The sequence below is a fragment of the Lynx canadensis genome, chromosome A3, assembly GCF_007474595.2.
Source record: "Lynx canadensis isolate LIC74 chromosome A3, mLynCan4.pri.v2, whole genome shotgun sequence".
Classification (NCBI taxonomy): domain Eukaryota; kingdom Metazoa; phylum Chordata; class Mammalia; order Carnivora; family Felidae; genus Lynx; species Lynx canadensis.
In genome coordinates, this window is record NC_044305.1 from 24,052,171 (window position 1) to 24,074,949 (window position 22,779).

The following is a 22,779-nucleotide window of genomic DNA, read 5'->3' on the forward strand; positions in this document are numbered from 1 at the left end:
CCTCTCCAGGCATACTGTGTACACCACAAGCAGAGTCCTCTTAGGTATCCCCACTTTGATGCCGAAATGGAATCAGCCACTTTTCTTCCTCCTCCCTGGGAATTATCTCCCAGGCAGAGATTTGTTTGGAAGTAAGCACTCCTTTCAGTATATTGAATACTAAACTTAGAACACTAAAGGGAAGATTCCTAGAGTTCCGTGGGAAAATCTGCTTCCCCTCAGTTCTTTGTATTCTTTATTTAATGTTTGTTTATGTATTTATTTAGAGAGGTTGAGACAGAGAGAGTGCAGGGGAGGTCAAAGAGAGAGGGAGAGAGAGAAAGAATGCCAAGCAGGCTCTGCGCTGCCAGCACAGAGCCCATTGCGGGGCCTGAACCCATGAACTGTGAGATCGTGACCTGAGCTGAAATCAAGAGTCAGACACTTAACCAGCTGAGCCACCCAGGTGCCCCTCAATTCTTTGTATTCTTTTGGCCCCTCACTTTCCCAAAGATCGAAGTTTTCTAGGCTATAGAATGTGGTGTGTAATTACCTTTAAAGCAGGAAATAAGTGTTGACCTTTAGAGATGTCACACACCAGATTTTTGGAAACTTCATCTAAGTCCAAACCCTCAAGATAATAAGGATGTCATTTATAGTGTACCAGAAAGAATTAATCAAAGGAGCAGCTGGGACAGTTAAGAAGAGATGCCCAAATTAGAGCCAGTTTGTAGAGAACTGCCAGCCAAGCAAAGATGGAAAGCTGGAACCTGTTTTAGAAGAGGGTGGAGAGTAGGCGTGTACACTTAAGGACGTTGTCCCAAGGTGGTATTCATGTATTCCAACATGGTATTCATGTTGGAATGCCTGCCCCATCCATGTTCTGAAGCTTAGCAACTAGCTTAGGAAAGGCCATAATGACTTGAAAGCTTTGTGAGTTTGCATGGAGGGGTGCTGGATGTCTCCTGAGAAGATAAAGAGAGCTCCGGCCAAACCCCAGGAATCAGTCATGTACAGATCTCTACATCAGCTTCAAGCCCTCAGGCTCCCAGTTCTGAACTGCTAGGGTAAGTTACCTTTTGTACCCAAGATGAGTGCTATAGCTGTTTTGGGTTTTAAGTGCTAGAGCTCTTGGATCCAAATTAAAGAATAAATATGCATATTATTTGGGCTGCTATGTTGTATCCAAAACTCTGAACCAAAGTCATAAAATAACTTTTTGTGATGTATTTGAGCCCATACCCAGGGAATGATCATAAAATATCATGGTGGTTTCCTTCAAGTTTTGAGGGGAGAAAAAGGTTTGCCTTTTTTGCACTCATACAATGTGGGTCATATGTGCACAAACAGAATCAGAAATGGTCTGTGTTTTTCATGAGAACCTTGAAATCAGCTGAGAAATATGAGTGGTGTATAATGAGAAATACTGGTACATTTGTATTGTCAGAGAACCAGTGACATTAATTATGCTCCTGCTGTGAGAACAGAGTTTGCTTATCTCATGCTGGCCAAGGCCTCCTGTACTGCCAGATTGGAGCAGGTGGGACAGATTATTTCTGGGCAAGTCTAGAGAGGCACACGTGGTTAATAGGTCACTCTTTAACCTATTGTTTTGTTTTTGATTGTTGGGTTCCCCCCCCCATCCCACTTTTAATTACAGACACAAAAATTGGCTCTCACAAACTAGTGAGCTTCTTTTTAAAATTGCGCTTGATCAGGTGTGTTGTTACAAATATGCAAATGAGTAGTTCCACTTCCTGATATGAGGTGTTGCCTATTAACACAGAAATGATTTTTCTCATTTTTCTTGTCATTCTTCATTTACTCTTCTGTTAATAATAGTTTTTATGTTATACTTTCAATTGGAAAAAAGATTAGTAGTTAAAAATGTAAAGTTCAATGCATAAGTTTGAAACCAGGGAAGGTATGCTAATATGAAGGAAGTTCAGAGCAACCTATAATCAGTAGCAGCTGTGGGTGTTCCTGGAATGCCTTAAGATGCCTCTGATAGCAAAGTGGGGTGAGAGTCCTACCCTCCCCACAGCCAGTGACTTGAGAAGCAACAATCTCAAAAAACAGACATTCTTAAAATGAAAATGTTATTGTGGAAATGTAAATGAACATAATATGGAGAAAACTCTGAACAGTAACTGCCTGAAACTGCACTCTTGTAGTAGCATCATTCAGAAACCAGCCATGAAAATTTTGAAAGGAAAGTTCCAGAATTTTCTTTACAAATAAATAGAAATCTTGGCTAGAAGTAGTACAGTAAAAAGCATAATGAAGTGAGCGAGGTCAAGGTCATTTTCTAAAACTCCTTGAAAGGTAAAGGTAAACTCCACATAGTAGAAGATTTAATAAACCCTTGTACTGTAGATTTGGCCAAATTTGCTTAAGGTCAAAATGAGGCAACCAGTGGGGGGGGGGGGGGTGGGAATGCCCATGTCAAATTATAAATGTAAATGTTCTCCAAGGATGTATATACAACCATCTGAAAGACTGTTATTGACCCAGTTACTTACCATATACTTTGTTCTAAAATATTAATATAAATGATGTTACTTTTAGTCTTTGGACTACTTTTATATCTCTCAAGACATTAATTTGTAAAAATCGTTGATGGTTTAAAAAACTTGGATTTTCCAACAATGTATGTAATATTTATTTTGCTAGTATGGTATTGAGTATGGGACTTGGGAGTGGGATTATGCACAGTCAGTTAAGGTAGGCAGCCTTTAGGAACAGACTTGATGTACACTCTGAATGTACCATCAACCACTTCATTACTTCCCTAGAATTCCTTTACCTTCAAGAGGTAACCTCCAGATTCTCTTATTGTGTTCAGCGGAGTAGTAAAAGTTGTAACATTTTGGAGGAAGTATAAAGTTGAACTACAAAAACAGAAAACTCATCTTTTCAGATAGATTTATAAAGACTTCAAAAGTGACATTGTCCTGTGACCGAGATTGCCTAAATTTATCTAGCAAAGGTGATAAAGGACTTCAAAATCAGGTTGATACAGCTTTTTCCCTCATGGAAGTATAAAAGTTCACCCTACACCCATTTCCCACACCTAACCCTGGCATCTAAAATATTATTTTTTTTGCAGTTTCTAGCACAAATCACTTGTTGATTCATGGTCCCACTCACTGATTCATCCTCAGAAGCAGAATCAGTCTGCCAGATCATTGGGTGCTTTGGAGCAGTGACAGATGGGAACAAACAAGGAAGGAGGAGGGGGAGGAAGAGGCTGAGGTGCTTATCCCCCCACCCCCTTCCCAGCCACATCCCTCAGTCTTTCATATCACAACAAAGAGAGGCTCCCAAAGTTGGCCTAATTAACAGATATCTTTCTAAGAATGAACACCCCATCAAGACAAAACCCTGTATATTTTTCCTGCAAATGACAAATTTGCTACAGTGAAAAGGAAACTTGAAAGCTGGACTGGGAGTTGATTATAGGGAACTGGGGTGGGTGTGAGACTCTTAGTTTATTTCATGGAATTAAAGAACACCATTATCAACATCCTGTCAGATTAACTGTCCTCTGATTAGCAAAAGACTATGGAGTAAATCAGAGAGACTGACTGTACCACATGGCACAAGCAGAGTGACCTTCCAGCAAGAAGATATATACACACTGGAATTTTCACCAACAGAAGCCCTGAAACATTACACAGGCCACTTCTCAGAAAGTCATTGAGCCTTATTACTTCCTAGCAATTACTATAGCTAACAGCAACATTTTTGCTTTTTGCATCTACATCTTAAGTCTGTGCTCTCAAAATATGATACAAAAGAGAAAAAAAATTTCTTAGAACACTGAATCTAACATGTAGCATCAGGAACTTTAGCCTAGGGGCACCTGGGTGGCTTAGTCGGTTAAGTGTCAAACTCTAGATATCAGCTCAGGTCATGATCTCACAGTTTGTGGGTTCAGGCCCTGCATCAGGCTTTGCCCTGACAGTGTGGAGCCTGCTTGGGATTCTTTCACTCCCTCTCTCTCTGCCCCTCCCCTGCTCACTTGCTCTCTCTCAAAAAAAAAAAAAAAAAAAAGAAAGAAAAGAAAAAAGAAAATTTATTTATCCTAATTTCCAGAAATCAATAAAACTGATTCATCTTACATATTATTGTGTTAGATAGAAAATATTTTTTTCTCCTTGATGGGAAGTAATTTTAAAACATTGTTTTCAGGGCGCCTTGGTGGCTCAGTCAGTTAAGCATCCAACTTCAGCTCAGGTCATGATCTCACGGTTTGTGGATTCGAGCCTGCGTTGGGCTCTGCACTGACAGCCCAGAGTCTGCAGCCCACTTCAGATTCTGTATCTCCCTCTCTCTCTGCCCCTCCCCTGCTTGTGCTCTCTCTCAAAAATGAAAATAAAATAAACCTTTAAAAAGATAATAAACCTTTAAAACATTGTTTTCATATTAAGACCAAAAGATCTGTGGAACAACATGAAGAATGAGAGTGAATTTAATATAAGATTTTGTTTTTCTTAAATGTTTATTTTGAGAGAAACAGCAAGGGGGAGGGGTAGAGGAGAGAGAGAATCCCAAGCAGGCCCCATGCTGTCAGCACAAAGCCTGATACAAGGCTCGATCTCATGAAGCATGAGATCATGACCTGAGCCGAAATCAAGAGTCAGACACTTAACCGACTGAGCCCCCCAGGCGCTCCTAAGATCAATATAAAATTTTAAAGAAATGTTTACATTTGGAGAGCTTTAAGCTATTCATTGTACTCTGCTGTAGAAGACTTATGTGTGGAAAAGTTTTTGAGAAACATGGTTTAAATATGGAATAAGATTGAGTTGATTGAAGACATTAAAAGAGGAATGAAAGGAACACATTTATTCCCTTTATGCCACTGTTCTCTGTGTTTAAGTTACTCAGGTCCCACCTCTTCCATGAAGCCTGCAGGCTCACCTGGACTCAGAGCAGACTGTGGCTTGCTCTGAATTGCTTCTATGCCTGTGTGTAGACACTTGACCAGGGATCGTGATCATACTATTTAGAGACTTTGATTATAGTACAGCAAAAAGAGTTGCTTACTGCAAAATAATGGCTTGGCTCCAAAAGAGATCCAGAGGCTGGTTCTTTGCACTCTGGCACAGCTTACTCACTTGCTTGTAGCAACACTCATGGATATATCACCAAAAGCACTCATTCTGTCATTTCACTGGGTGATAAGAACTGGTGATGGAGATTGTGGGGTTAATTGCCCAGCTTCAGGTACTCTCCCCACCCCTGCCTCTTTTTCCAACTGCTTATGTGTGCTCCATTTCCCACCACCTGTACCCTACGTCCCAAGTCTCCAAGGCCCTACTCTACAGGTCTAGGCCTGACACCCTCTCCACACTGAGCACTCCTTTTGAGGACCTTAGATTTATTCAGAGTCCAGTAGGACCCCACTCCGGCCAGCCCTGCTTCCTGTGGACTGCCTAAACAGCACTGCCATAAAGAGTTGCCTCAGCTGAGCATGTCCTTTCTTTCCCCCGACAGACATAACCAGTGCGGTGCAATCCAAGCGAAGAAAATCCAAGTAAACAAGCTGGAAGCGACTTGATCCTTGTAAATGTGTGTGAATTTTACAAAAAGCAATTTTGAGCTGTGACTTTTTAAAATCCATTTCTGTACAGTTAGTCATTTTAATAAAGCAGCCCTTTTCCTAGTCCCTGCAACCTGTTTCATAAAGTGCAATGGGGAAAGCAGAGTTGTTGAACCCTTTTTTGGTGTTGCAAGATGAAGTTCAAGGTTTCTAAAATGTTGCCATGTATTGAGAGGAGCTAATGCAATTATGTTATTAGTTTTCACATTTCCTAAGCAGCCTAGAGTACAGGGTGAGCATTTTTAGATCTTCTAATGATGTATTGTGCTGTGGAAGTTATGTGTGTGAATAGCAGTAGCGGGAGCAAAAAGAAGCTTCTCATTTGGAAATGTTGTAAATAATTTTATTATATAGTGTTTTGGATGTATTTGTTGTAGAAATGGACCAGTGAATAAAGAGAATCTAAGGGTTTGTACAATGTGAAATATTGAATGTGTTCAATAAATGTCATTGTCCTAGAACATAAATGTACGTTATTGGCAAGGGATTACTGGGTGAACAAACTCTTTGTTTGGACCATAGATGAGTAGGAACAGCCTTCTTTGTAAATTAGAATTCCACCTTGTCCTTACTATACTGACTTTGAAGAAACTAGCCTGTTTCAGTGTTTCAGCACTGTACCAGGCACTTTGATAGATGTTGGTCAAATTTGTTTTGGATGCAAATAACAGAATCAACTTAGGATCAAAGGCCACCCAGAATTTTTTAGGGACAGGAAGCCATCAGTAACCCAGATGCACTTTTTCTCCACCTCTTACATATGTTTCTACAGTGACAGGATGGATTGCTTCAAAACACCTGTAAACATTTCCTCCATTCAACAGATAAGCCCAGACTAACCAGCAAGATTCTTTGTAACAGCATCAAGAATCTAGTGCACTTTAGAGAGAGCCAAAGCATAAGAGACTCTTAAAAACTGAGAACAAACTGAGGGTTGATGGGGGGTGGGAGGGAGGGGAGGGTGGGTGATGGGTATTGAGGAGGGCACCTTTTGGGATGAGCACTGGGTGTTGTATGGAAACCAATTTGACAATAAATTTCATATATTAAAAAAAAAAGAAAATAAAAAATAAAAAAAATAAAGAATCTAGCCCACTTTAGGTCAGCTTTCCACCTTCATTTCAGTTCTGTGGTTAGATCAGGTAGCTTCCAAATAAAAGTGGTCATTTTGTGTGGTATACTTCAAAGGTGTCCACGACTTTTCCGCCCTTTGGGTACCCTGTTTCTCATCTACATTAGGCTTAGGGGTGATTTCTCATCAATATGCCCAGGTTTTGCCCTTTCCTGGCTTAATTCCTACCTAAAAATTATAGACTCCAAACCTGCTGCTTCTGCCCCCACCCTACTCTCAACCTTCAGTGAACTCTGATGCTTAGGGCTCTGTCCTTGTCTTGGTCTGGGCCTCTGCCTTCTGCTGTGTCTTCTACAGCTAGACACAGACTCATCCCTTCCCCTGCAGTCTCTCCTTGCCCTTGCCAGAACCTAATGCCTGAGACCATGACTCCGTCATGCTTATTCTCATCTGTGTTTCAATTGTCATTATAGATGTCTTGGGTTATAAGGATCCTCTGAAAGTAGTTATTTATGAGTCAGACCCCACAATTGTCTGGTTCTATTTCCAGCAAGCTCATCTTCCCTCTTCCTTCCCTGTATGTGACACACACAACCAGAACCAAAGCCAGCCTAGTAATAATCCCTATGCCAATACTGTGCTTGAGATTGCAGAGTGCTGCTTCTACTTTAGCTCTATACAGACAGAAAGCATAATGTGCTTTAAATAGATTTTTATTTATTTTTCTTTATATTAATTTTTTTCTCCCATAGAGGAATAACATCAAAATCTAACAATCAGAATCCTGTTATACACGTACACAGGCATGCCACATGACTGGATTGAGGTGGTTGTGTCCTTGAGTCTGTCAGCATGTCACAACATGGTCAACCAGAGTTGCCTCATTTCAGCCAGTCTCAAAATACATCCAAGAGGGATTCATTCAACTTGTTGGTTTCATTTGGAACTAGGTGGCAGGGCAAGAGGGAAGATACTAGGGGCTATGGTGTGTCTGCATTCAGTCCCCTCACATAAAGCCACATGGATCTGAGGAGGCATCCAAGAGCTCTAGTGGGGTTCTTGTTGCACCTAAGACATTCTAGGTCAGAACAAACTGATCAGGGTTCCAGGTGGGGGGGTGGGGAGCAGGCATACCCCCAAACAGCAGCAAACTGCATTCATACACACATGGTACCCTGCGAAGGCCAAACTGGCAAAAGCTGGAAAGTGACAACCAGCTTGACGAGAGCACTCAGACATATTGGGGAATTACTGTAAGTCACCCTTTGATGTACTTGGGTCTCACTGTAGAAACAGGGGTCTCTCTGACATACTTAGTTTTGGCAATGTGCTAGTAATATTGACATTAATTAATACAACTTCTCCAGGGTCTCTGAAAACATCAGTCACGACAGACTCTCTCACCCCCTCCTGTCTAAGGTTGCATAGGACTTTATGAATTCTAGTTCCCTCGTGTATTCAAGTTCTGTGGCTTAAAAAAAAAAATCCTGAAGCATGCTCAAGGTGAAAGGCACATACACAGTCAATACAGTATGATGAGGTCTGATGCTTCAGGAATCAGACTAGCAGGAGACTGAGTAGTGTTGGTTCATAGAAATCTATACACAATTAAAATATTGCCACACTTAAATGCTACCGAATCTGTAGGAAAGTACAAAAACATATGAGCCTTACAACCAGCCAGGTGATGGCATTGGAGGGTTCTAGAACTACAGGAGCCTCCAGAAATATGTGTAAGGAGTCTCTTGAAATTTGAGCCAAATGTCCTATAACTTGCTCGCCCCCTCCACACCAGAAGGATCATGGGGACTGCTCACAACTGAGCCTATGCCCCAGCTGGCAGCAAAGGAGTAGGCAGGAAGAGCTGGAGGGAGCTTAAGCTCTCGGAAGTGCGGGAGACCCTAAGCTGGCTGTGAAGTGACCACGGGGTTGCTGAAAGAATAAAAGCAACTCTTTATAACTGAAGGAGAACCTTGGCAAGAGAAGCAAGGTTGTAACTACTGGGGCCCTAGTGGACTGGCTTAGGGACTTTGATCTCCTTTTACTGTAGATTTGGCTTGGATAGGAGACCCCAACAGGAACTTCCTTTGTCCCCATCCTGGCAACCATGGGGCTACCCCCTCCCTTATCCATATACCCAACACGAGCCTTGGGGCTATAAGATCAGGGAGGGCAGCTGCCTTTACCGTCATGAGATTATAGAGTTTTCCAACCAAGCCTCAGCTTGGCTGTGAGGCCTAGAAACCTGGAATTGGAATGAGGGGGAAGACCTATGTAAGTATGTAACAGGAAATCTTAAAAGTGTCAAGGAAGAAAGCACACACTAAAAAAGGACAATTAGAGGAAAAGGGAAGCAACTCAGGATATCCCAAGAAGCTGTTGCTGGTGACTGAGCCCAAAATTCACTCCCACCATAAGAAGGAGAATGCTGTCTGCCTGTGACCCCGCTGGTCTCACCCAGGGATTCAAGTTCCCTCCTCCAGTTGCTTACTGGAGAGGGGGAGGGTAACCATAGGGCCCCCATTTCTCCCCGTTGGACTAGAAAGGAAGAGAGCCCTGGGGGAGAAAATGAGAGGCCCCCTGGAAGCCCTGAACCTGGATAGGGACTGTTTGGGGGTTGGGACAGTGGGGCTCCTGGCTTCCTACCCGGGAGTGTTTATTAGCCATCCTGAGCAGAGTGAAATACAAGGCCAGAGGTGAAACACGAAGGCTGAGCTGTCAGTCTTGGGATGGCTTCACCCCACAGCTTGTCCTCCCCAGCATCATTCCCCTGCATTTTTACTCTGGAGTGTGCACTTTCCCTGCCTAGAAGCCCTCTGGCCTGCATCTCTCCTAAACTAGTTCTAGCACCTTGGGCACGTGAACATATGGCCAGGTGGCAGGGCCTTGCCCAGCCTCTATTCCTGGGGTGACATGTTGGGGGTAGGGCAACAAGGTACTAAGCCCTTCAGACTCAGGCGTTCAGAGGAGTGAATTTCAGAGGAGAGATATGGTAAATGGGATTATAAAAACTGGGGGCAGACTCCAGGCTCAAGCCCAAGAGGAGGGCTTGGCCACTGAGCAAGCACAGGGCCAGCTCCCATGGTGCCCTGCTCCCCACAGGTTCTTAACCTGTATGTCCTGTCTACATCTCCAGTAGGCTGCCTCTTACCCTTGATTCCCTCCACTTCTCCTTCTAACTCACATCTCACAGTCCTATTCCACATACTTTACCTTTACAGGCCTAAACAACTCCAAGGAGTCCAATCCCAGGGGAGAGGGAGGGGGGAGACTAAAGGCAGAGGCCTTTAGTCTCAGCGCCACCCCCTATCCGTTTGGGAGGGAATTACTGGGAATGAATAAGGGCAGGGGTGCGTGTAGTGCCAAACATGAGATAGGTGAGGCTGTAAAGTGGGAATTGAAGGCAGAGAAAAGAGCTAGGTCTGGGAGAAGAGGCTAGTGGAAGGAGTGGGCCAGAGGTACAGGAACGGAGGGCAAGGATGAAGAGGAAGTCGGGGTAGAGATGGGGACAGAGAGCAGAGAAGGAAGGAAGGATGGAATGTCAAGGGAGGGGGAGGAAATGGAGGATTAGATATCAGGCATGGGGTCGGAGGGTGGGCAGAGGGGCTTCAGAAGCGGATTAGAGGATCAGTGGTGGGAAAATCGAGGGAGGTGGGAGAGGGGGCTAGCACCCCACCTCTCTCAAGGAGGAGGGAGGTTGTAGTGTCCAACCCAGGTGGGCGGAGGGCGCTCCTCGCGCAACACACTGGCCGCGGCAGAGGGGCCCGACAGGGGTCCGGGGTCCGCGAGGCGCTTGTGGTTCGGCCGGCGGATCCTCAGTAGTTGAACTGGCGCTGGCATGGCTGATAGACGAAGCTGCCCTGATGCTTGGGCCGGCGCGAACGGCTCTCGCGGGCGCGGTTCTGCCGTTGCACCACCTTGGCGCTCAGCGCGTGGCGCTCGGCGCGCTGCCGGGCCCGCTGTACCCGCCGCGCCTGGCCCGCCTTCTCTAGCAGTGCAGCCCGCGCCGGCAGAGGGGCGGCGGCGTGGTGCAGGGCCCGGGGCTCACGACGGGCGGGCGCCAACTCCCTGCGGGGACAGAGCAGGGCTCGGTCGGGGCCGGACAGGTCCCGGGGCGGAGAGGCGCGCTGGCACCGCCCACCCAGTCCCCGCACCCTCGCTCCAGCGCAATGCTGTCTCTGCTCTTAGCAGGGCGCCCGGTGCCCTTCTTGTGGGCCCCAGCCCTTCCTCCGAGCCAGCCTGGAGACGCCTCCTCAGTTCTAACCCCTGTGACGATTAAACCGGACTCCAGGGAAGGCTCGGCTCCCACCTCCAATTCGGTCCTTACCTTCCGAGCTAGCCTCTGGAAACCCCACCTCTCCGGCGCTCCGGCCTCGCCCCTCCGCCAAACCCGCCCGAAGCCTCGGAGCTCCGTCTCTCCCCAGCCCTGTCAGGGCCAACAAGCCAGGCCTCTCCCTCTCTTAAAGCTCCGCCCCTTTACCCTCAGGCCCTCCCCTAGCCTCTTCCCCGCTCTTTGCCACGAAGACACGCCTCTAAAGGCCCCGCCTTCGACGCAGGGCGGGCTCCGGGGCGCGCTTCCTCGAGCCTCCCGGCCTGGACCCTTGCCTCCCGGACACGCTTCTCTAGGTCTCCAGGCTACGTCCCCGGCCCGCTCACCCTTCGCTAAGGTCGCCGTCAGGCAGGGCAGCGTCGGGATGCGGGGAAGGGGGCCCAGGCTCCAGCACTATGGTGCTGCCGGTGACGTAAACGGACATGCTGGGATGCTCGATGAGGAGGTCCTCCAGGGGGTTGCTCTGGAGGCGGGCGGGCCCGAGTCCGGGCCCCTCTGCAGTAAAACAGGCGGGAGGGGTAACAAACCAGCTCTCGTCCATCAAGGAGGGCGCGGGCGGAGGGCGGCCTGCGGGAGCAGGAGCGGCCCCGGGGCTGGGTGGAGCCGCGTAGCTGTCTACGGGGCGCGGGAGGGGTAGCCATGCAGAGGAGGGGGCGCAGCGGGGAGGGACACACACACACCGGACACAGTGGGGCGGGGAGAGAAAGGGCATCGTTAGTCAGACCCGCAGCCCCGCCTGCCGCGCCCACGGGGCACCCATGGGCCAGGAGTCTCGACCAGCTGCCCTAGGGCACATGAGGTGTGGGCCCCAACGCTGAGATACCAGGAGATGGCCCGGGCTTTGCATGGGATGGGGCCCTGTTACCCTGCCTTCACAGTCACTGCCTCAGCCCCAGTTTGCCCAGGAGGCCAGGCGAGCTTCCCAATCCCCTAGTAGCTCCCTTCCCCTCCGCAGCTCGGCCACCTGCCCATCACAGGCCCAGGGATCAGAGTCCTGGCCCCCGACTCAGGCCTCACCCGGCAGATCAATGATGAGCCAGCCGTCCACTTCATCCTCCTCGGAGACGAAGGCTCGGGGGCATCCGGGGTCCTCGGGGGGCGGGGGAGTACTGAAGAAGAGGCTGGTGAGGCGCTGGAACATGGTGGGAGAGTGAAACGGTCTCAGGGGGGCGCCCAGCGGCAGTGCAGATACCTGGGAGGTGCAGAGAGGAGTCACAGCGCCCACCCGACTCCCGGCTAGGGATATCACCCCCAGCCCTCAGAGCATAGTGAGAGTACGCTCTAAGGGATGTGTGGGGAAGCTCTGCGGTGTGTGCGTGTCCTGGTAAGTCCACCTGCTTTCATGCTTCTCTATTTTCTGCGTGACCTTACGAAGTTATTTAACTCATCTGTGCTTTAGTTTTCTCATCTATCAAATGCCAGTGATAATAGTACCTTCCTCTGGGCCCTTATAAGAATTACACGAGCTAATAATAGTATCCTCCTCTGGGCTCTAATGAGAATTAAATGAGCTAAACACAAAGTGCTTAGAGCCGTACCAGGGCACAGAGTAAGCGTTCAGTAAAAGAATCAACTAGTTAATTATTAACATCATTGCATGCTCTAGGGGCATGGAAGGAGTGATATATATGACTAGACTCTATCAGGAAAGGTCTCCAGAGGGTTGGACATCCACGCTGAACCTTGAAGGGTAAATAGCAGTTCTCCAAGCAAGGAAGAAACTGTCTGATATTGTGATTACTTATTATCATAATACAGCTAACATTCATGTGCTAGGTACTGTCCTAAGCACTTTACCTATATTACCACAGGTACTTCTCACAACAACTCTAGGAAGTGGGTCTAATTATTATCCCTCTTTTACAGGTAAAGAAACTGCGGCTCAGAGAGGTAATGTAACTTGTGCAAAGTCTCACAGCTAATAAGACACAGAAGTTGGATTTAAACCCATACAGTCAGATTCCAGAGTCAGCACCCCCAATCACTATACTCCATTGCCTTTGCTGGGTATCTCTCTGGATTAGACAGTTTTAACTTGGTGACCTGGGTATTTTTCTGGGAAGAAGTTTTCATCATGATTTCCTAACATTACTCCTTGACCCCCCAGATTAGGAACCACTACTTGAGCCTGTGTGGCTTGTAAAGTACTGGCTAGCAGAAATCCCACAGAACCACTACCATGTGATTGCACAGCTCTCATCTGTGTCTGTCAGATGAGGTTCTAAGATCCTATTCCCATGGGCCCTCCCCCCTCTCACCCCCTATACCTAAGCTCCTGCTCAAGGGCAGCATTCCTGGCTAGGAGGAAGATCAGGTTGCCTGGCCTCAGAGAGACAGCAGGTCAGTGGGAGGTAATGATGAAGGGAGGGCCTATCAAACCCCAGGAGCCCTTAAGGATGAGCAGTGAGGGTAAGACCAGGACCCAACCCCTCAATCAGCCCTTCCCTGGATGAAAATAAGAAAGGAGATCCCCTGCTCCAGGAATAGAGATGTCAAGGAGGTGGCTATAGACCTGCCCTTCTCCCCACTTCAGCCTGCCTTAGGACTAGGCCTGGCTAGGAGTCCCCTGGATGTCCCAAAGCTTGAGCCTCCTCACCTATCCCCTGAAGATGGTCAACCATTTTGCTACTGAGACACTTGTCACCTTCCTCTAGGGATGTTTCCACATTTCCTGTAGAACTCCCTGGGGGCATGTCTACTTTTCTATTCCCTGGAGGCAGTCTACACTTACTGCTAACCCACCTGAGTTATTTCTATCCCTCCCATTTCTGGGATATGTTTTCATATTTGCCACAGAATCATCCAACCTCCATAAACAGAGTATTTCCACATTTGCAAACCCACAGTGGGCTCCAGACAGAAGTATTCCCTGGGTGCTGGCTTCTCTGGTGGGAAATCTACAGAGATTATAATAAAAGGTTGGGCACCCCCAACTAGTGTCTGCCTGATACAAGCCACATATCCCAACCTGTCTGTCGGCCATAGGGAGTCAGTGATTCAGTTACCAAAAATCCTGAAAGTTTGGCCCCTCCTGAAGGAAGAGAAGGTTGGAGCCTTGGTGAGGGCCATCATATTCACCTGGCCCATTTTACAACCTGAGAATCAGAGGAAATCAGTCTATCCAAAGACACACACTAGATGGTGGCCAGGCAGGTCTAGTCCCAGGACACTAAACATCCAGCCCAGAGTATACATAGGAAGGCCTCAGCAAACAATCACCCAAAAATATAATGAGGCAGGGGAGATAGGGAGGTCAGAGAGGAGTCAGAACTTTTCAAGTTACTGCTCACCTCAAAACCCCTCTGCCCAGCTATAAAAGGGTTTAGAGTTCCCAACACCAAGATTCATCATGCATCTACCAGAGCACCCACTGTGTACCAGAACCCATTGGGGGTCTCCTCAAATTATAGACAGATTAAGGTAAAAGAGGTTCAGTGGGAGGAAGCTCCCTGCCTGAAGTCACACAGCAAATAAGTGACAGAGCCAGGAGTGACAGTAGCACCAGCCAGCCAATGCCCGCCCCCTCTCATGACCACTGGGGGAGCCTCCCAGATTTGCTTTCCCAGCTTTGCCAGCTTCCTGGTTCTCACATTCCCAGTTCTGCTCCAGGGAGAACCATTCCCTTTAATAACTACAGCAGCTGTGCCCAGAATAGCTCTTGAGCCCCAAGCCACTTCTACCCCACCCATCCTTTAGCAAAGCCCAGGCTGGGATGGGACTCTTGGCCCAGTCTCTGGGCCCATCCACTTGGAAAGCCAGAACTCTCCTTCTCCTACTCCCTTCTCCTGGCCCTCTCTGTAAGCAGAGAAGGGGGCAGCACAAGCCTAGTAATCACCAGCACTAGGCCAGGTCATGTCCTTCTCAGCTGACAATGCTAGGGGTTGGGGAGGTAATAAAGGGCCAAGCAGGGAACTCTCACCCTCCATCCTACCCCAACATCAGCCCCAGAGACACCCTGAGGCAGCCAATGACTCACCTTTCTGTGGTCAGAAATTTTGATGCAGCAATTTTATTGGGCTCTGGGTCTCCAAGGTTCAGAGTGAGGGTCAGGGCCACAAAAGGGGACCAGGTCTCCAGAGGCCTCCTGGAAAAAGATCCAGGAATGAGGGGACCTAAGAGCTCCATAAAATTTGGATGGCAATGAGCCCAAGGTGGAGGAGTCCCCAGTGTTAGGAGGATGTGTAACTTGTTACTTGTATTGAGTTCCTACTAGGCATGTGCCATGGCTAATGCATCTATCATTCACTCAGTAGGTATGACTCTAATTAGCTTCATGACCTGGAGTAAACAATTTCCCCCCTCTGTGCTTCAGTTTTCTCTTCGGTGAAATGGAGTCCAAGACCCCTTGTTTGGGGGTTGGGAGTGACATCCTCTAAAGCGCTGCACACAACAGCGATTAGGAAGATCAGGCTCCGGCTTGGTAGTCCCGGGGGTGCAGAGCTTGGAGCTGGAGAGAGGATATTCCGCCATCTGGCGCTGCCCCCCAACGACCTAGAAGTGGAGCTCTGGGCTGCCTCTGAACTCCAACCTACAGCCAGCAGCGCCGCCCGGACCTAAGTAGGGGATCAGAGGCCTGACTACAGCACCTGGGTTAGCCCAGGAAACTGCCGAGGCCCTTCCGGGCCTGCTGCCTTTCAGCGTTCCTCACCCGTGAGCCAAGCCCCGACCCAGCGCTTACCGGGTCACCGGAGGACAGGCGACCCGAGCCGGGGGGGGCGGTGCCGGCCTTGGTGACGTCTCAATGTCATATGCAAATAGAGAGACGTCACGGTCTACCAGCGTGCGGCAGCCAATCGGGAGATGGAAATGCAGCCCGGCCACCGCCGGCGGAGACAAAGACCCGGGAGCCGGGAGCTCGGGGCGTGTCCAGAGACGCGGGACCCCCTGGGCCGAAGCCGGTCTGGACTCACCTTGGGGAGGGGGAGGTACGGTGGGCGGGGTGGCTCTGAGGTAGTTGCGCGGCGGAGCGTCCGGGCGTCGGCGCTGATCACAGGCCGGGCTGCATCGCAGGGCTGGACTGGGAGGCGGCCGGGCTCCGGCTTGGAAGCTCGCGGCTGCTGCGCTCGCCTGCGGGGCTTTGAGACTGTGCGGCCGCTGCTGGGCTCACCGCACAAATTGGAACGTTCAAACAGCTGATTGTGACGTCACAAAGGAGCCCGCCCGCCTAGCGTCACCGGCCGGCGGAGCGGTGGCCAATCGCAAGCTTCGGATCCCCCCTCCCCACCCCCTCCACGATCCGCTGGATAGTGGCTCCTTCCAGACTCCGAGCCTCGGGGGGCCTCCCAGAGAGACCACTGCTGAGTTCTTTGACCTCTAGCTCCAAGGGAGACCTACAGACCTCTTAATGAGGACGGTCCCCACTCCCTACGAGATCCCCATCTTCTGCATTTCCTGGATATGCCCTAGCGCCCTCACCTAGCCCACTGTCCCCCATATCCTTTCACAGGGATCCTCTCTCCAAATCCCCTAATCCGTACTCTTTCCTCAACTCCACGTCCGTGCACGTCCATTCTTCCCATCAACCTTCCCTCTTCTCTCACCTCACCCCTTCACATTCCCTGCTTTCCCCGCTCTATTTTTCCTCAGCCTGGCAGGCTTGGGAGGTAAGGGACATCCCTTTCCCTGGTTCCAGGGGAGCACCCAGGAATGTAAAGGAATTGGCTCGGTTGACGGGAAGTTTTTCAGAATGGGACTTGAAGAGGAATTGCCCTGGACTGAATAGCCCATCTGGAGATGGCTCTGTACTGGAACATTTATGCTTTATTTAATCCACATTGCTACCAGGGCTGACAGGACAAGGATTATTAGGTCTGATTTACACACAGGGGAACTTACAGGCTCACAAATCTCTCTGTTAGTATGTGGATTAATTTTCAATTATGCATTCAACAAAGATTTATTGAGTACCTAGTATTGCCACTGCCAGACCACTAACTGACATTTACTAAACACTGAGTGCCAGGCACCAATTGTACTCTATAACACTTTATATGTGTTTTGATTTTCACAACAACCCCAAAAGGTGAGTATTCTCCCCATTTTCCATTTGAGGACACAGACTCAGCCTGACTTCCTGCAGGTTGCGAAGCTATGGTAAATAGCAGAACCAGGATCTGAAACCATAGTTCCTGGCCCCAACCCTCTTCACTCTCTACATGCATCAGATTGTCCAAACCCCAGAGTGCTTCAGCCTCCCCAGGGAAACCTAGGCCTAGTCCTGACTGCCTCAAACTTGCTGTGTGGCCTCAAGGAAGTCATGTTACCTCTGTGGTCCTCAATTTTTTTTTCTGTCAAATTTAACATGTCCAAGCATCTAGAGATTCTTTCAAATTCTCTATCCTCAGGATTCTACCAAGCCCATGTTCTAGACCCTGTCTCTCCCAATGGCCTGGGAAATACCTGAGGTGAGACCACAAATACACATCCTCTGAATCTCCAGGACTGGAGGTTCTGGGTCCTCTCTCAGTAGAGCAGGGCTGGTGGGGGTGGGTCTGAGAGCTGCCCATCTGGCCCAACAGGAGGCAGGGAGTGAGCTAGGCCAGAGCTTCATGCTCTGCTGATAAAATCCTGCCCCAGCCTAGTCTGAAACTCCAGAGGGACTCCTCAGCCCTAGCAACTAGGAGGAGCCAGGAAATAAAACCCAGAAGCTTCTGGGGGGAGGAGCAGCAGTGTTTTGGCTCTTGGTGTGGTGTCCCCAAAGTGTCATTCTGTGCAACCCTGAACCTCTGCTCTTTGCATCTACTTCCTGCTAACTTCATATCCTCTCTTGACCTCCTTGCTGACTTAAACGAAATAATCCCTAATACTCCTCTCTCATCATACCATTTGCCTCTTCTAAAAACTTCTGTGGCTCCCAACATATCACACCCCTTAACACAGCATTTGTTAATTGGTTCAGCCTTCCATGAACCAGTCCTAGCTCTGTCCGGCTTCATCCCCACTTCTCCTGTATGCAGCTTGTGCTAATGTCAAATTCCTGTCTCCTTAACACTCTCCCACAGTTGTGGTATTGCTCAAGCTGTTTCCCTCTTGAGGGAATGCCCTCTTCAGGCCTTTGTGAATGCATATATTTTCTGTCTTCAGGACTCTACTCACACCTTCTTCCTCCAGGTAGCCTTCCCCACCCTACTTTGATGGACAGTCATTTATTCAATAAACAAGAGGTAGTGATGACTAAATGTGTGTGTGTGTGTGTGTGTGTGTGTGTTCCTAAATGGATGGTTGGCATCCCAAGGGCGTAATCTCTGTCCATATACTACCCCCACCCAGCCTATGCTGGGACTGGCAGAGTAGACTCCAATCAAAAGCTCAGCATTTACAGCTCAAGAAGGGTGGCTGGTATAGGAATCTTCACCTGGATCCTGGACCCTGGTGTAGGGAGCATTCTGTTGGGCACAGGATTTTCATTTCTCAAGCCCAGGGAAGGGGCCTCTGGCATACACTCTGATGAGCTAGATTCTGCTCCCAGCTTTGGCTGAACCCCATGTACAGGCTGCTAGGGCAGATCCCAGTCTTCCATTTCTCTGTAGAATCAGAGGTACCCATGGAAGTAGCGGTATCCTCTCCTGAAACCCCTAGGACCCATCCCTCTGCACTGTAGATTTATTATCAGGGTTGGAGGACACCTCAGATCTTAATTCATCCAAACTCCTCATCTTACAGGTGGAGAAACTGAGGCACACAGGCACAGAGAGGTCAAGTTACCTGCTTAGAATTGTAGACCAGCAGAGCTATCTATTGAACCTGGTGGCAAAGGAGTGGGGGAGGTTAGTATTCTGGGACCCTGGTCTGGACCTGAAGGTTGTAAAAAGAGGCAGTGGGCACCATGCTGGAGGTAATACTGGAGACTTATTTCCAATTAGAGACTGCCATTGCTGGATAGACATGGATGTCTTCACATACACATGGAGGCATCCGTGTACAAACATACACACATGCACATGAACTCACACCCACGGAGTTAACAGATGCCCATACCCATCCAATCCCTGCTCAGACATAAGCACCTTCCCAGTTTTATGGGCTCCAGGATTGGAGGTCAAGAGGCCATCCTTCTATTCCTGTTTGGGCCTGAGGCTTGCCCTCACCAAACCCTGGGGCCTCACCAATGACTTGGGGCCCCCCACTTCAAAGGACAGAGATGTGTCAGCCTGGGTGTGTCTTTCACAGACCTTGTGTGTACTTGAAGATATGAGCCCGCTGGAGAACTGCCTCACCATTCATCCCTTCTCCCTTTCCCCTCTCAGATAGACAGCAAGGCTGAGACAAAGACCACAGGGTAGCTTGGAATCTGAGTCAAAATCAGGAGTCCTGATCACTCAGAAGCATAGCCCTTCCCTGCCCTCCACTAGTCCCAGAACTACAGTTAAATGAGAAGATTAATTATGATACTATTGGGATTTCTATGTGCCAGGTACTATTCTAAGTCCTTACCCATGTCAATAATTAATTTAATCTTCACAACAACCCTCTATGTAGATAATAATTTTCTTTCCATTTTACTGGTACAAGAAACTGGGACAGAGATGGGAAAAAATTTAATTGGTAAAGCCAACTAGGGCAGACATAATCCCCAAACTCCTCCCAAACCAAATGTTCTATACCTTAACCAGGAGCCATATATCCAGAATTTCTATTCAGATGGGTTTGTTGTCCAACTCAGAGGTGTTTAAATTGAGGATGGTGTGTGTGTGTGTGTGTGTGTGTGTGTGTGTGTGTGAACACCTTGGCCTGATTGTCAGTAAATCCAAATTTCAGTCCTGGTTCTATCCTGGGCTCACTGCCTGGGTTCCTGGGTAAATCACTTTCTTTGTCTGTTTTCCCATCTGCAAAGTGGCTGGCCTCATGCTTCCTAAACGGTATCTCCAGTCCCAACCTTCAGGCATCCGAGTTTGTTTGTGTCTGTTTGTCCTCCCTAGAGGAAGGAATAGTCAGGACAGGATTCATTTCAGGAAGAGGAGGCAGGTGACAGGAAGTGAAATGCCTGGCTTGGTTTTAGTCCACCTGCCCATGATTTGAGGTTGGGGTGGTGACTTTGGGGTTCCTTGGGTATGTTTGAGTGTAGACAATTACCCAAGTGAGCTGCTCTGGTGTGAATGCCCTGCATGAATTCCCACATTTAGAACTTTTGAAAGGAAATGGTGGCATCCCTCCAGCTTTGAGGCTGGGAAGGAGAAAGTAGACAATGAGGTTCCCCCCTGCTGAGGCAGCCACTCTTCTAGGAGCAGATGGGCTCCCTGCAGCTCAGACCACCGCCCTTTCCTGCTCATAGCTCCTCCTTGGCTCCCTACCATCTCTAGGCTGCAATTCACACGGCAGACCAGGCATGCTCTCACGGTACTTGGTACACAGTAAACATTCAGTAAGTACTGACTCGAGGGGTGAGTGAAGCTGCCCTCACCCACTCATTTGGCCTTCTCCGTCAACACACACACACACACACACACACCATGCAAATGATCACACTCCAAGCTACCACCAGTTTTTCTGCTTCCAGGATTTTGCTCTCGCAGTTTCCTCTTCCTAGGGGGCCCGTCCCTCTCCCCCTACCTAATTTCCATGTGTCTAGACCCTCTTTATTCTTTATTAATTCTTTATTAATGTAATTGGCAGCTTATATTTATTGAGCATTTACTGTATGCCTGTCACATTCCAGGATGGACAGCGTTTCTATCCCCATTTTACAGATGAGGAAATTGAGTCTCAGACTGCTGAGGCCCAAGATCATGTTTCTGTATATGTAGCAGTGTATAGAAATATTGGATGTACATCTGTGCACATATAATAATAAATAGTGTAAAAATTATAAAGCCTATGTGTGAAAATTTTACAGTATCTTTACCTAACATAAAATCATTTTCTCAAGCAGCATTCCCATGTTGGCCTTGGAGGAGCAAACTGCCATGTTTTGGAGAGGGCCACATGGCAAGGACCCAAGAGGGGCCTCTAGAAGCTGAGAGCAGCCCCCAGATAACAGATAGCAATAAAATAAGGATCTTAATAATATGGCTGCAAGGAAATGAATTCTGCCAACAACCTGAGGGAGCCTGGAAGAAAAAGTTTCCCTATTTGAGTCTTCAGATGAGGACACGGTGGTCAACACCTCAATTTCACCCTGTGGGTCCCTGAGCAGAGAACCCAAATGAGCTGTGCCTGGACTTCTGACTAATAAAACTGTAGCTAATAAGTAAGCGCTGTCTTGAGCCCCTAAGTTTGTGGAAGTTTGTAACACAACTATAGAAGACTTCTACACATGTGTTCAAAAAGTTTTTTGCATGAAAATCAAGAGGCAGCATGAGTTACTAATCTTACTCGAGTACATTTTGTCTTTTTTTTAAAGGTATTTTGAAAGTTTATTTATTATTTTGAGAGAGAGAAACAGAGAGAGAGAGAGAGAGAGAGAGCAAGTAGGGGAGGGCCAAAGAGAGAGGGAAAGAGAGAGAATACCAAGCAGGCTCTTCACTGTCAGTGTAGAGCCCAGTGTGGGGCTCAAACTCACAAACTGCAAGATCATGACCTGAACTGAAGTCAGATGCTTAACCAACTGAGCCATCCAGGCGCCCCCAACTAGTACATTTTGTCTTCGTGCAAATATTTTTGTAAAACTCATAATAGTGTTACAAATGGGAAAACATCATTTTTTTCTTTTTTTCTTTTGCCAAAGTCATATACTTGAAATTAAGTAACTTCAATATGTGGGATGCAACTCTAGGTATATATCAGCCAAAAGGCACTTCTTCCAGGAAGCTTTCCAAGATCTCTTTGGGAAGAAATAACTTCTCCCTTCTCACAGCCCCCAAAACATATTGTCTGCCTGTCCTTAGAGCATTATACACTTTCAATTCATCACACTCAGTAATGACTAGTTACTCTCTGGGAGACAGATGCCTTTTCTATACTTGAGAATCTCTTTCAGTGTAAGCAGAAATATAATCAGAGACATTATAAAACAGGGAGATAGGGGCTATGACAGTGGGTAAGACAAGATGCTAGGGGAATCCAAAAAAAAAAAAAAGAGAGAGATTCAAGGAAGGCTTCAGGGAAGACAGGGCATCTGAGGTACACTTTGAAGGATGAGTAGAAGCTTGAGTAGGACAAATGGGTTGAATGCCCTGGAATATGACTTCAAATCAGGAGCCCTGCACCTTTGTCTTGGCTCTGCTTCTGACTTGCTATGTAATTTGGGGTGACTTTCTGTCCCTCTGTGGGTCTCTGTTTCTGTACAATGAGGGCATTAATGGGGAATTCCTTTGTCTGCTTTCTTGTCTTCTGCCCATGATTTTCTAAGGAGAGTTTTATTTTGTCTGACTGCTTTGTATGTGTGTGTGTGTGTGTGTGTGTGACACAAAAGTAGGATAACAGGATGACAGACACTGAATGGTAAGGTGGGGAGGAAAAAGAAAAGCAAAGCTGCGGGCAAGGGCCTCGGGGGACAAGTTTTGATGGAAAGTGACAAGTTTGGTGAGTGAGGGGCACTGAGAGGCAACAATGTGGCTTGAGAGGGTTAATGAGAACACAGGAGATTCTAAAGAGTGTTGACCTGGATTACAGACCCTCTGATGTCTTTCAAGAATTATAAATAAATATTAGAGTAATTTTTTTTAAGTCAACAAAAAAGTGCCTGTTTTGTGTTAGGTATTGTTCCAGGTACTTGGGACACATGAGAGAATGCAACAAAGGTCCCTGCCCTCATGGAGCTTACAGTCTAGCATTTTTTACCATTGCACCTGCATTCTGTCAGTGATCCTGGACAAGTCACTGCATCTCTCTGTGCCCGTCATCAACTGCCTC

At 47.8% G+C, this 22,779-nt stretch overlaps 2 protein-coding genes across 11 annotated transcripts in view; one reads left to right on the forward strand and one right to left on the reverse strand.

The window, feature by feature from the left end:
* NCOA6 (nuclear receptor coactivator 6) overlaps positions 1–6,048 on the forward strand; it is a 107,627-nt gene extending 101,579 nt beyond the window's left edge. For all 8 annotated transcript variants that reach the window (XM_030309738.1, XM_030309740.1, XM_030309741.1 and 5 more), the window contains one exon: positions 5,482–6,048. In XM_030309738.1, the coding sequence (XP_030165598.1) occupies positions 5,482–5,525 (44 nt within the window). In that variant the 3' untranslated portion in view covers positions 5,526–6,048. The remainder of the gene's footprint in view (positions 1–5,481) is intronic.
* Positions 6,049–7,354: 1,306 nt separating this feature from the next.
* TP53INP2 (tumor protein p53 inducible nuclear protein 2) lies at positions 7,355–16,078 on the reverse strand. 3 transcript variants are annotated; one of them, XM_030309749.1, is made up of 5 exons: positions 15,900–16,078; positions 14,966–15,073; positions 12,007–12,181; positions 11,316–11,484; positions 7,355–10,727 (listed from the first exon to the last, which is right to left on the reverse strand). In XM_030309749.1, exons 3-5 carry the CDS (start codon positions 12,128–12,130, stop codon positions 10,475–10,477), a joined length of 546 nt encoding a protein of 181 aa, XP_030165609.1. In that variant the 5' UTR covers positions 12,131–12,181; positions 14,966–15,073; positions 15,900–16,078; the 3' UTR covers positions 7,355–10,474. The 3 variants fall into 3 exon arrangements, with proteins under 3 accessions (XP_030165609.1, XP_030165607.1, XP_030165608.1); XM_030309747.1 differs by having other exon boundaries at positions 11,316–11,604; XM_030309748.1 differs by lacking the exon at positions 14,966–15,073 and having other exon boundaries at positions 11,316–11,604.
* Positions 16,079–22,779: the final 6,701 nt, after the last annotated feature.

Bases quoted from the DNA above. Each gene is read 5' to 3' on its own strand.
- TP53INP2 (XM_030309748.1), bottom strand. From the start codon at position 12,130: ATGTTCCAGCGCCTCACCAGCCTCTTCTTCAGTACTCCCCCGCCCCCC. The intron at 11,605-12,006 runs GTGAGGCCTGAG...CGCGCCCCGTAG, and splicing joins GCTCATCATTGATCTGCCGG to ACAGCTACGCGGCTCCACCC. The intron at 10,728-11,315 runs GTGAGCGGGCCG...CTGTCCCCGCAG, and splicing joins GACGGCGACCTTAGCGAAGG to GGAGTTGGCGCCCGCCCGTC.